This window comes from Cygnus olor, chromosome 10, assembly GCF_009769625.2.
Source record: "Cygnus olor isolate bCygOlo1 chromosome 10, bCygOlo1.pri.v2, whole genome shotgun sequence".
Taxonomy (NCBI): Eukaryota; Metazoa; Chordata; class Aves; order Anseriformes; family Anatidae; genus Cygnus; species Cygnus olor.
The window spans coordinates 3,630,697-3,644,901 of record NC_049178.1 but is presented as its reverse complement, the minus strand read 5'-3'; the positions used below and the strand labels follow the sequence as shown (position 1 = coordinate 3,644,901).

Here is a 14,205-nt window from a genome sequence, read left to right as displayed (position 1 = left end):
TTCTGGCAATAGCCTTATACCTCTCTCCAGGTGCCATCATGTACTACCTGCTTTTATGCTGTATTGTTACTTATAGATTACTACATTTTGTATTTCATTTCTCCTTTAAAAAGCACACAACTTCGAAGGAAAAGAAGTACCTAAAGAGGTCAAATTCAGTGGTTGGACTGAAAATATATGTTGTGCAGGATGGTTGATGGGACAAGCAACAATTGAATTATACTGAGAATATCATGGAGGAGTTGTGGTGAGTAGCTACAGTCAACTCAAATTTCACTCAACTATTTTACTGCCAGAAAGGCAGCAAAGGGATACCTACAGAAACGGTTAATTAAATCTTATGTCTTTAAGCCAACGATAGGTCATGCAATTATTACACTCTTCTAAGAAGAAACATGGGGAAAAAATGAAAGCTAGAATACAGATATTGTTTCTGTGCAGATTTGGGGATTTTGCTACTTGAAGGGTCTTCTTACCAATCTAAAAGGTATCTGCAGAGTCTCTTTGCTGTCCCTACTTGAATCCTGTATTCTGTTGCTTTGTGTTCATTAAATGTTCAGGGCCCATAATAAAGATAAGAGAAACATCATCTAGAAACAAACATCTTATTAAGCCGTAAGACATCCTAGTCCTACAAACATTGGTATGATAGATTATACCACACTTATACATTATTGTCTGTAACTGTTTAGTCACACTACTAAATATTAAAACTGCATGTAAAACAAATTGCATTTTCTACTGAAAACATACGGACAAAGACAGCTAATTAAAAAGGACCATCATACTGACAATTTCAAAGCTCACTGTGTATGTGTTCATTACATCTCAGAATGTAAAATTTTCAAAGCAATTTATCAATGTAATAGATTTAACATAAATACCTAGGCTTGATAGTTACATGGCATTCAACTAAAGGAAACCAATGCAAGTTTAATATAGTACAACAATATTATAAAGCAGAACATATTGTAAGATCTTGCACAATGTGACTAAAACCAATAAATTATCCTAATGAGAAAGCCAAGGGGAAAAAAAAAAGTCAAGATAATTACCTACCTAACTATTCTTTGTAATCATTTCAGTATATCATCTAGAATCATATTGCTTTTCTGTATCACACTTGTCATTGCGCAGTCAGATCCATTGTTTACTGAATTTCAGGGCATTTCAAGATATCTTTAGATTTCAAGATGTCTTTCAAGGTATCTTTTTACATTTGTATGACAAGTTATATAGCTACTGAAATCATATTCACCAAGGCAATAACTTTTGCAGATGAGCAACAGTGTAAAATTCTAGGGCATCACTGATAATGTGTATTCCATTCCAGTATGAAAAGAGCCAGTTATTCCCAAAACAGTCTCTAAGGCCAAGAGTTGCATTGTACTCACTCAACTCCTAGAGCCAGCTGAGCTGAACCCAAAGTTTCCAAGTCCTGTGTATAAGATATGTGGCTTCAGACTTCTGTGGCCTGCCAAACTCAGCTGTTTAACACAGGCTGGGGAGGGATGGGGTGGGGGAAACAAACAAACAAAACCCCCACAAGATATACTTATTTGCTTCCCTTCACAAGCTTAATTCTTCTCTTTATGGCTTAGAGGCAAGACAACTGGCAAGAAGATCCGCCTAGAAGAATTAAAAATTTCAGTAAGATTGACAATGGCGCATGTTTTACAGGAAGTAAGGGAGAAAGATGAACATAGCACAGGGTAGACCTACTCTACAAGTTAACATCCATGTCACTCCAATTTATTAGCTCTGACTCATGCTGAATTCAACAGACCGATCTGTTTCTGTACATATCTGCTAGAAATGCAAACATAAAAGTTAATTTCTAAATCAGCTGCTCCTGTACCGATGGCATACTGGAGATAAAGATCTTGTTTCTAAGTGAGAAACCATTTCCATGAATGGTCATAGGACGGAGATTTCTAGTGACAGAGAAATAAATGCCAAATTTTATCATCCATCTGATCTCAAAACAATCCTCATGCAGAAAGAGGGTTTAAAAAAGAAAAGTATCTCAGATTTTATCTACATTGATCCTTTAATCTTAAGTGCTAATGCTAGTGAGAGTCTACTCTAGTAGACTACTGCTAGACTCTAAATAGTGAGAGCACTACTATTCTAAACAATACTCGTGCTTATTAACTGCAACCATACCACATGAATTTATTTAAGGGCTTATGTTATCTGTCTAACTAATGCTGAGATAGTACCTTTTATCCCTGGATTCCCACCTGCTTGCAGCCCCCTGCATAGTTTATTTCAAGAATTCAGATGAACAATCTGGCAGAAGACACTGATTCTATTTTATTTGCCCCCCCCTTTTTTTTTTTTTTTGAGTAGAAATGATGATTTCTTTCCTTCAGAATTTAAACACTATCACCCTAATTAGCCTAATCACAGAAGTCTGGAACTTTGCCTTGGAACAACTCAAGTGCATAATGAATAACAGAATTACTTCTCTGAGCAGTCCCAAAAGAGATGATTATACCGCTGCCCTAAGACTCATGCTGCCCTAAGACTCATGCTGCAATACTGCTGACAGGTTTCTGTACGGAACATGTGGTATTGATTTTCATCATCATAACCCTGAAGCCTATATAAAGGAGAAATATGCTGTATGCAGCACTGACATTTTCTATAGATGCATCCAATCCCAGCAGGTTGAAATGTGATCCAAATTACAGTTCTGTAAAATCACATGCCACTGGGCTTATTTTCAGTTTGCAATACCTAGTCAGAATCACTCCTTCCATAGCTTAAAAGCATATCGGCCACACTACTAGGAGTCATAAGCAAGGAATAAGACACAGGCATCTTACTATAGTCTTAACTCTAGCAGATCACAATTTTGTCCAGTTCAGTTGCAGTATATTAAGAACATGCTACCAACTTCTCCTGCACAGCCTTTTACTCAGGTCAATACCATACTGATTTTTACGTCTGCTGTAAGAAAAAAGCATTTCAGAGCATTTTTGATCACTTCCTACAAAGTTCTGTTTTTCTGATAAGAGACCAACTATTCTGCAATTCATCTGTTTCTGGGGATAGTCTGCATACCTGTGGGCAAGAAACGCATTTTTAAATCTGCAGGTGAAGGTTCTGTTTAGTTTGTTTTCTGTTTTTTATTTATTTATTTTAAGAAATAAAATGCAGTAAAATGTCATTAGACAAAAAGTCCTGACAATCCCCAAACCAATCCATAGAGTAATACGCACTGCCAACATTTTGGACTTTATCATCATTGGTCAACAGCCACACTTCTTGTGCATCAAGGCATCTACTTAACTGAAACGGTCTATTGCACATGGGACTCTTTCAGATTCAACTACTGAAATTTCATAATTTCAGTAAAATTTTACAGCACTGCTTCCAGTTCTACAAGTTTGACTCAGAACAGCCACATTTACAGAGGTAGTATAAAAAGATACCCTTGAAATAAATGTGAAAATATTAAATGAATACATTTTAAAGTATCTGATAATTACACTAAATTCTCTAAATTATCTGAATCTTCCAAGTGCACAATGAGCATTGTAACAATTAGTCAATGGAGGTTCTCTGTCAGATAAAGAAGCAAAGACTAAGAAAGCCAGAACAAGCACATGGCCTTCTCACCAATACAGATGTCACCCCCCAAATATGACAGCTGGCTTGCTCCTTTGCTAATACAAAAGTGTATTTAGTATGCACTTTTGATTGACAACTATAAACCATATTTTGCAGTTTCCAAAATATTATATGTCTTAATTAAGCCATACTGTAAATAAGACAATTCAGGAATGCCATGTTATCCATTACTGTACTTATCCAATATAGCATGCCATCCATATGTTGAATAAAGGAACTTCTAAGTAGAACCAATAATAAAACTTTGAAATCTGTTTCCATTTTATGTTTCTAATGTTTTGCTTTGAAATAAACTATTTTCTTGGACAAATGAAGGCAACATGACTGAAATGCAATTTACACATACCTGATGCTTCTTGAACTTTCACCTTCAGACCTGTAAAGTAACACACAAATAGTTAGGGCATGATTGCTGTTAGCATTTATAAGCCAGCTAGTCTAGAAAGTGATAGACCTTCCTATGCATTCTCTTCCTTCATATCTCCTCTAGTTTTTCCAAGGCTAGTTGTACTTTCCCTGATAATTAGACATTTTAAAAAAGACAGCAGTTCTATGTAGATTTAGAATAAATCTATTGCAAGTTAAGAAACAACAGCTGAAGCCAATAACTGGAATATGAAAATATATGCTATCACCCTCTCAGACCTCAATAAAGAACTTCAGCAAACACAGAGTAATACAGATTTATGTATCAGATTTGGAACAGTGAAAAGCACCAGCCTCTGATATTCTAGAAGCCAATTAGCACCTTTTTTTTTTTTTTTTTTAAAGCCTTTCTTCACTCTACTTTCAGTTGGCCAATAAGTTAAGGAATCTAATCCCCAGACTTATCAAGCACTACCCAGAAAGTGCTATGGTTTTGTGAGTACAAGTAATGTACAATATTTTAAAACCACCACACTTGTCTGTTCTTATAGCTGTTTAAAAATAAGGGTTAAAAACCTTGAGGTTACAGAAGCTCTTAAAGGCCATATTTTTCTCAAGGTGAGGTAATTTTATCAGTCCAACCGAAGCAAAACCTTTTCAGCCCCTCCTCCCTGCTCCTCACCCCCAAGCATTTTTTAAATAAGGATATTGAATTTAAAGTTATTCATATTAGCAAATTTTCTTCCTCTGAAGATGAATCGAAATGTAATGACTCCCAGCATTTAATGAACACACAAAATCCTAATTAAAACGTATAACCATTTGTCCATATCTGTTCCTTTCTCACTCCAAAACAATTCAGTCACATTGCTACAGAAACCCTAATTGCATCAATAGGCTTAGTAAGGTAAGGCTGAGAATCAGGAATCAAACAAATTAAAGCATGGGATTCCAGAGCAAAATAAAGCCTCAAAATACCCTTTCCATTTCAAAATCTTCAGAGGGACCCAAATAAAATGAGGATCAATATTAATTTGCAAAATTCATTAAATATTTCTTTCGATCCAGGTTTGCCAAAAATGCAGCCAGAACAGTGCCTGCAAAAAATCAGCTATCATATCTCAACTTTGTGTGCATTAGTACAGCATGGTATAAGACATGAAAGTTCTTCAATAATCAGTGAGAGAAATAATAAAATGAATCAATTCTGATTATTGAAAATATATTTGTCTCAGCATCCTCATCCAGCTCCTGATCAAAGACCAATATTAAGTTAATTAGTGATCACTTATGTGTGCTGGGGAGCTCGTTAAATCCATATTAAGGGCTACCCTCAAATCATTGAGATTATCGGTTGATCTGGCACTGCAAAAATACAGGCAAGTCTGCCACTTTGTGTTCCCTCAAGTTGCCCTAGTGTATTTATGGCACTGCACACTGCTGCGTGCCAGGAAACATCTCCAGCATCAGACGGAGCAGAGATGCACCAGCATAAGGCAGCAGCAGGAGCACAGCTATGCTGGGCATCAGCCAGCATCTCTGCTGCAGCCCTAACAGCCAGGCAAGCCAACACCTCAGTCGGAGCCAAGCCGGGTACCCAACACAGCATACAATTCCTCCAGCTATTCAGGCTGGGGGGTTCCATACTTGCTGTTTGCCTCATATGAACTACCTTTCGATCCGTTTTAAAAACAGAAGAAAAAATCCTTTCCTATTTTTAGGATGGCATGTCTCACATGATAAAAACATCTGGGTTTTAGTTAATTAAAAACCTTGTAGTTACACTGAAGAAAATTACATCAAGTAAACTGTTTGCAAACTGTAGCACTTCAGTAACAAGCTAGGACCAACACTGCCTCCCTGAAAATCAAAGATGAGTATTTCTTCAGCAACATACACAGTGCTAAATACTTCCCATCTTCCATAGTCTGAAAATAAGAACAAAATAAACTGATTTCTTATTAGAATTACTTCATCTGCAATGACTAGTGTATTATGCTAGTGCTGGTAGGAAAAAGTTCTGGCAAGTTTCATAAGACTAATTCCAGGAAATAAGCAGTACTAAAAACTAATTTGCAAAGGTAACTTCAAAGTAGCTTTTTTCTATATCCTTGAAAGTTACATGAACACAAGGAGAAGAAGAGAGATGAACTCACCTATGCATCCCCGTGAGTAATGAGAAAATTAATGAATAAAATGTTTAACTGACACCTTCCCACACTCAGTTTTCAGCAAATTACATCTTGCAGAACATGCATCTTACGATTATAAAAGACTCTGTATGTAATTGCTTGTACTATCAAGTTTTCAAATACAGCTGAGACAACAGGATTTAACGCCTTAATTTTCTGTTTCTCCTCTTGACTAGAATAACAGTCTTCTAAGCCATCTAAACAAAGATAGTACTTCAGAGTGCTCACAGGATTCCAGAGTCACTAGTAGCAGCAGCCAACCATCCAAGACAACCTTTTCATCATCTCACTATTCTCGCACTAAAATTCAAGAAGAATTTTGATGAAGGTATTTTAGTCAAAGAGAAGTTGCAAGGTAAAGGCTGGGCAGCTACAAGGTTTTTGTGTTTGCTCAGTTTTGTCCAGCTGCACAAAGGCTAGAATCAATTGCTCTCACAAGAGAATCTCTCCAGCTCAGTACAGCTAAATATTGGGATAGACGGACTATCATACCTTCTTTGTTTTTAGGTTTACCAACGGGTGAAAAAGCTGCTAAATTTCATAATTGCTAAGTTTGCATCTTTGAGGTTAAAATTTACTCAAATAAATTCCAAGGAGTCACTCAGATCACCGATTTTACTCAGTGGAACTTGTAATTGGTTTGCAGGGCTGAATTAACATACTGCTGAGAAACTACTTGTAGTTTGAAATAAAGCATTAGATTTTCCTTAAGCATGTTATAAAATCCAGGGGTTTGGTTCAGTATTTAATATTTCTGCTTACACTAAGCATGTGCTACACTCTGGATTATTTTCTCCTTTGGACCCAGAGAAAAACAAGGATATTGTCACTGCTGAAGCCATGAGAAAGTGATAGTATTTCTGGCAGTCTATTGAATTATTTCTTTTAAGGCAGACCTTACAGGAAGAAAAGATATCCATCTTCTATGCTACAGTACTTTATTTTAAAGAGAACATAACCCATTTACATATGAGTTATATCAATGATGTAATAAATGTCATGCCACTTTCTCCCAAAATAGTTCTTTGCTCATCCCTGGCTGGCTTCCAATATTTCATCACCTTTTGGACCAGAACTAAATATTAACCTGTATGCACACTATATAGAAGTACAAGTTTGTCTCCTTCCTGATCCAGGGAACAATGTTCCCAGTACAAAATACAGGAAAACACATCCTCTTTAAGATTGTTACTATCAACAGAAGCAGAAATGACTCTGCTAATAACAGTATTTACTGTAATTCCATTTCAAGTAGAGACCAGAAGGAACAGATACTATCATAGAAAACCATAAACCAAGACAAAGAAAAGGCAAACAAGAAAACAGCACTCAAGATTTACAAGAGATAGCAAACAACAGAGATTATGAAATCATGAATAATTTTTGTGTAAGTTTAAATTGTTTGCCATCAACCTCTGTCAGTCCACATCCTTGAAAACTGAAAATTTCAAAAGACATCTCACTTTTTGTTACAAAAATGATTTCTCCTTTGTTTTGCATGCCCAAGAGACACTCACCATCTTCCTATAAACACACCAAGCAGGAAGATGACAGACAGGACTTCTACATGGTTCCACAGCCCTACAACCACCAATGCGATAACAAGCTCAGTCCTATCTCCTGACCCGTTTACAGATGCCATTCCCATCAGAATACAAAAAACAGGGTAAAGCTTAAGATTTGTAACAGCCTCTAAAACTCCCAGGTTAAATAATCATACACTATCTGAAATTCATCTTGCAAGCCTCAAGAACCAATTTTATTTCTTACGAATTTCAGGAGATCAACTACAAATTGGAATATACAGTAATCACATATTGAAGGGCATTTTAATTTCATTTGTTACAAAAGGAAAACATTGAACCAAACCTTTACAGAGCAATACCAGATCAATATATTTGATTAAGCCTTGCTTTGAGCATAGAATTTTTCTCAGGGAAGAAAACTACACCCATTACAGATTGCCTTTTGTAGTATCTTATGTCTTTCAGCATTTGTAACATGGATAAGATTACTCACAAGGAAGGAGATTTCAGGGAGACTTCATTAATGGCTATATAAACAATACTATTTATATCATGAGAAGGCTTCAGTATAGTTTCCATCAATATACGTTCTAAGCAACAATTCAAAACAGGGAGGATCAAGTCTTAAAACAGAGTGGCCTTGCTTGCTGCACATAGTCATCAGATACCCAAAACCTCCCTGAGCCCCCCAAACAAGCATGTTTGTTGTTTTTCCCTTTGCTAAGTAGGTCTAGGTCAGCATCAGTGCATTGCCAGCAGTGTGCAAAACAGTATGTCCAATAACACAAACATGTGGAAGGGAGATTTAAAAAGAAAAAAAAGAGCTAGCTTGCAGGACAGTGTTAGAAGAAAATCTACTGTACTGAAGATTCTTAAAACAACTGATAAAATTTTAAGTATAGTGAGACCCATCCAGCAGGTGGTATTCTAACAACTTAAGTTTGAGGATGAGAGAAGTATTAATTTCACCATTAACTAGAACTCTTTCATCAGGATTCTGCTACTACGTATAACTGAATGAAGGAATAAGCAGTCACTGCAAAGACATGCTTTTGGACCCGCTATCACAAAAGTAATAGAAAATCAGTTAGAGGAGTATGATTACTGCATTGCATTTTAATCCTGAGATAAAGAACTACCTCACACAGTAGGAAAACTACTTTCATGGATTATTTGGTAACAGTAATGTCCTAATAGTTTTGTTCTTTTCTAAACAATATGAGAGAGTCTAATGGCCACCTCGAATGCGGTGCTTTCATTCAGTTCAGCATTCTACTGCACAGGATCTCTAAAAATTTTCTATGCAACAGAAAAGTTATTTCAGAAGGCTAAATCTAACCAGTCACATATGATGCACACAGGCCAAAGTATATACTGCAGAATTATCACAGAATCATAAAATGGGTTGGGTTGGAAGGGATCTAATTCCAACCCCCTGCCATGGGCAGGGATGCCACACACTAGATCAGGCTGCCCAAGGCCCCATCCAGCCTGGCCTTGAGTACTTGCAGGGATGCGGCATCCTCAGCTTCTCTGGGCAACCTGTTCCAGTGCCTCACCACCCTCTGAGTGAAGGATTTCCTCCTAACAGATAATTTAAATCTACCCTCTTTTAGTTTAAAACTGTTCCTTCTTGTCCTGTAACTATTTGCCCATGTAAACATTTGCTCTTCATCTTTTTACAAGTACCTTTTAGGTACTGAAAGGCTGCAATGAGGTCTCCCAGAGCCTTCTCTTCTCCAGGCTGAAGATCTCCATCTCTTTCTTTGTAGAAAAGGTGCTCTAGCCCTGTGATTGTCTTTGTGGCCCTCCTCTGGACCCGCTCTGACAGATGAATATCTTTCTTGTGCTGGAAGCCCCAACCCTGGATCCAGGATTCCAGGTGGGGCCTCACAAGGGCAGAGCAGAGGGGGACAATCACCTCCCTCCACCTGCTGCCCGGTGATGCAGCCCAGGGTGCAGTTGCCCTTCTGGGCTGCAGGTCCGCACAGCTCATGTCGAGGCTTTCACCCATACGAACCCCCAGGTCCTTCTCTGCAGGGCTGCTCTCAGCGAGTTCATCTCCCAGCCTGGCCTCATGTCCAGGATTGCCCTGACCCAGATACAGCACCTTGCACTTGGACTTGTTGAACCTCATTAGGTTCACGAGGGCCCACTTCCCAAACTTGTCCAGGTCTCTCTAGATGGCATCCCTTCCTTCTGCTGTACTGACTGCACCACTTGGCTTGATGTCATCTGCAAACTTGCTGTGGGTGCACTCAATCCCACTGCCTACGTCATTGATAAACGTATTAAACAGCAATAATGTTATCTTTATTATCAGACTGCTTCTAACACTTTGAGCTAGACGCATCACCTTGAGATACTCCCCTTAAATTGTGGAGTCACAAGCTTTCCCTCTGCACATTATGATTAGGAACAGATGAATGCTGCTGGTAACAAGTAATCTTTGGGAAGATCTCTGAAGTCAAAATAAAGGTAAACTCAAAGATGTCATAAACAAACAAACAAAGAAAACAGTATAAACTTTGAGCTTTGAAAACTTAATGCCAATCATAAGGTCTTTTTTCCTTCACTATTCAGAGGTATGCTTATTAAATCAAGTCGTTGGCATACTGAAAACAGGAAAAGCATACAAAAGCTTTTCCTTGAAAATACGAGAGATAACGAAGTCCCGTATCACTGCTGTGATGTTTTTGTATTTAAATGGTAAAAAGCATTCAAATATCAGCACCAGAACAAGTACTTGTCTAATAGAATAGAAAGATGTGAAGTTTGATTTTAGCCAACATGAAACATTCGATCCAGGGATCCTCAGCAAACTTGAGGACCAGCATAAAACAAACAGCATTCAGACCTGGCACCACGTTTTTGCCTTCTGTCATTACTTCACTTTCCAAATAATGACTAAACATATTGCCAGAGGAATCTCTTAACACAAAAAGACAGTAGTTCTTACAGCATCTCTGCATTCATCTCTTCTGCCCTAAAGCCTATAGGAATTGAACAGAAGAGATGGATAGCAGCAATTAGCAACATCCAAAAGCTGGCACTAAAAATGGAACTGCAATACCATCATGAGTAGCAATGGTACAAAACCACTGAACACATTAGCAGGACTCCAGTGGCTTCTGCTGAAGTCTTCACACCACTTTCTCAGACTGGTCTCATGCGATCAGAAAGTCAGCACATTGCTGTCACTGGCTATTACAATAACTCCTTGAAGCATGTGCAGAGCTTAAAGGTAGGGGAGGTGGAAACTTGTCCTCTTGCAAAGAGAATAATGTCCACTGGGGAGTTCAGATAGGAAGCTACATAATGATCCAGCAATTCTTGTACAGTCCAACTTCCCCAAGCCCACAAAACCAAACTAGTTATGCCAAAGCAGCAGCCCAAGTCACCAGTTCAAAGCTGACACAAACCTGTAATGACTAGAATCAGCATTTATCTGTCTGTCTGGTACCCTGTGAGAAAGGGAGGTATTTTAGGTGCACATCCTGTTCACAAGGGGCTCTCAGCTCCCAGACACCTCATGCTCTCTGGAAGTTCTAGGGAGGTTGTGTACTGAGCAGCCTGGATCACCACTGACTAACAAACTATCACCTGCATCAGAATGGATGGGGGTCTGTAATTAAGAGACTCCCACATCTCAGACTGCCAGGTCAATTTGAAAGATAACACAGGATCAGAATTTGAGATTCTTAGCTTTTTTCAGGTATTGGAGGGTTTGAAAGCTCTAACACCTCACCTCAAGCATTTTAGATATAGTCTCTACAATTACTGTCTGAAATCCTTCAGACTAATACTGCTACCCATTAACAAGCATGTCCATGAAAGTATACAGTGACCCACACGAAACAGCATTGTGAAGGTAAGTTAACACAAGGGTAAACACATGAATCACTAGCTGCAAGATCCAATGTTAGTTATATAAGACACATTTTCAGGCACCATTTTCAAAGCAAAAAAAAAGTGACAGCAGGTGTCCAATTCCCACTGTATACCACAAGCAACGAAGTACGTAATTGCCAGTTCCACTGCTGGAAACTGTTTCTCTATGACCAGTGCACGTACTTGTAACAGAGTTACTGGGTTACAAGCAATTCTCCCCAAACACGGTGAAATAGGACAAATTCCACTGTGCTAGGGAGGAAGGAGATATAAAGAGCGAGTTCTATATTAAAAACAAAACATAGGACCTTTTAAGTGGTCATATTTGATAAATTTACTGAATTGACTGAATTTTAGACCCACAACTGCCAATGGACGTTCACTGAAACTACACACTGTTTCACAAAACAACACATACAGCTAACCACATTCCTTTCATCCTGCATTTTCTTCAATTCTATTAAAGAAAGTAATCTATTTTTAGATATCTTAAACAAATTGGATTACAATATTGTCCATTTATTTTATAGATCTGTGTGAAGTCTTCAAGCATCTGCCTGCATGCACTCATATTTGTATAGAAACCTCTATCCTACAGGCCTTCCTTTCTAGTTCTTGGCATGCATCCCTCATATAGCAGTGACTGTCAAAACCTCTTTAGAGATTATAAAGGGATTATACACACACAGACACTTCTAATGACAAATCAAAAAAAAAAAAAAAATCTACAAGCAAGCCTGGACATGACCACTGAAAACAGTCACTTCCTTAGGTAGAAGATGTCATTCTGTCTTCTAAAATTAAAAGTGTGAATCCAAGCAGTCACATCTATCATGTCTATGAGAATCAGCAAAAAATTATCTGCCATAGGTAATTTAATTCTGTGATACATACCATAGAAGTGTAGCTATGGCAATGGTTTCCACAAAGAGCTCATTCTATACTCCTGGACTGTCTAAGCCACTATGCCCAAGAAGTGTCTGTTCCTACTTCTCTCCACAGACCTGATGAGAGATACGTAAAAGATCAGCTTGATTTAATTGCTCAGCAATCACCATTGCATATGCCACTGAGTTTAGGCTAGCTAACATTGGGCTGAACTTATCTCTTCTGCACTCACCCTTGTTCATCTAGCATACATTTTATTGTAGCTTAGATTCTCTTTTTCCCTAGTGTCTGAAAACAGTTTGAAGAAATGGTCAGAATACAAAGCCCCACATACTTTCACAAAAAACTAAACCCCTCCACAGTCTGTGCTGTACATCAAGGTTATTGATACCATCTGTCAGCTCAGTGAGAGGCAAGAGACACATGCTTGCTCCAGCATGCAAATAAAGAGCCACACTGGGCAGATGCTACATCATACCACCACCTGGATAGCCTCGAATAGCCTTCAATACCTGTATATTTAACAAAAATAGTTAAATACACATACAACCATACAAATGGATACAGTTGCAAGTACCTCAGGGCATTTCTAGCTAACTGGAAGTTATTGTTATCCTCAGCACACAATTGTCCGTGTTACTCAAGGGGAAGGGAGAGAAGATTCAATTTCTTCTTTTCAGGGTACCCATTTATACAGCTGTGGGCAGACTAAAGTAGCAGTGGTCTAAACACAAAGCAACTGAGAAATATTTTTACACTTCCAAACCAAGGCGTTTGCTGTCCATCCCAGGAAGGAGAAGTTATTAAGCAGGAGGATAAATTATAAAAAGCAAGCTCTCTCACACACCCCCTGAGGAGCTTGGCGTATGTCACAAGAACTCCACCATTTCTAGACGGTTACGGTTCTCTCAGACAGCCTCATTTGGAATGCAATCCCTTTAGGTATACTACAGAGTGGGACAGAAAAAATGATCCGTGGAATAGAAAATATAGCCAAGCGCAACACAGGAAAAAAAAAAAAAAAGCTTTGTTTAGAAAAGTTTTCTGTTATCCTTCCCTGCAGCAGGTAGCAGTAAGGGTTTTCTGAAATGAATGCTGCTAGAACTACACTTCACTGTGCTAAAAGGCTCTACAGTTTCCACTTGCTTTACCCAAAGTCTAACACCAATATCCATCTCCTGAGATTAAGATTAGCAATCTACAGTGAAGGAAATTTGTGTTCTAGGTAAGAATATATCTAGGCTATATCAAATACCCACATGGAAGGGAAGCAAATATTTTGCTTTGATGTGATTACTCTTAAAGTCAGTATCAGACAAAAAAAAAAAAAAAAAAATTAAGAGATTATTGCTTAAAATATCTGGGTTTTATGATCTGCCAATTTTACCTGTTTTCTTTCTCCTCCTCCCCCACCATTCAGAAATCTGTAATTGCTCATAAGAAAACAATCGATGCTACAAAAATTGAAATGGTGCATCTTCTTCAATTGTTTAAAAAAATCTCATTCTTCTCACATTAATCATTTTACAAATGAACTAATTGCGTCTTTTCCCCTAGAGCTGACAACTTTTCAAACCACTCACTATTTCACCTCTGAATGGTAGACTTGTCCTATTCCTACCACAGTGCAGGAAACAGTAACATCACAATCAAAACTCATTTAGATATTTTTTTAATCATTGAAGAATGTCAGGTTCTGCACA

General features: G+C 38.0%; 1 protein-coding gene across 12 annotated transcripts in view; it reads right to left on the bottom strand.

The window, feature by feature from the left end:
- Positions 1 to 14,205, bottom strand: part of IQSEC1 (IQ motif and Sec7 domain ArfGEF 1) — a 341,869-nt gene that overhangs the window by 271,361 nt on the left and 56,303 nt on the right. For 10 of the 12 annotated variants that reach the window (XM_040569093.1, XM_040569094.1, XM_040569096.1 and 7 more), the window contains exon 2: positions 3,986 to 4,015. The exons of the other annotated variants lie outside the window; for them this stretch is intronic. In XM_040569093.1, coding sequence (XP_040425027.1) covers positions 3,986 to 4,015 — 30 coding nt within the window. The remainder of the gene's footprint in view (positions 1 to 3,985; positions 4,016 to 14,205) is intronic. 12 annotated transcript variants of the gene reach the window in all.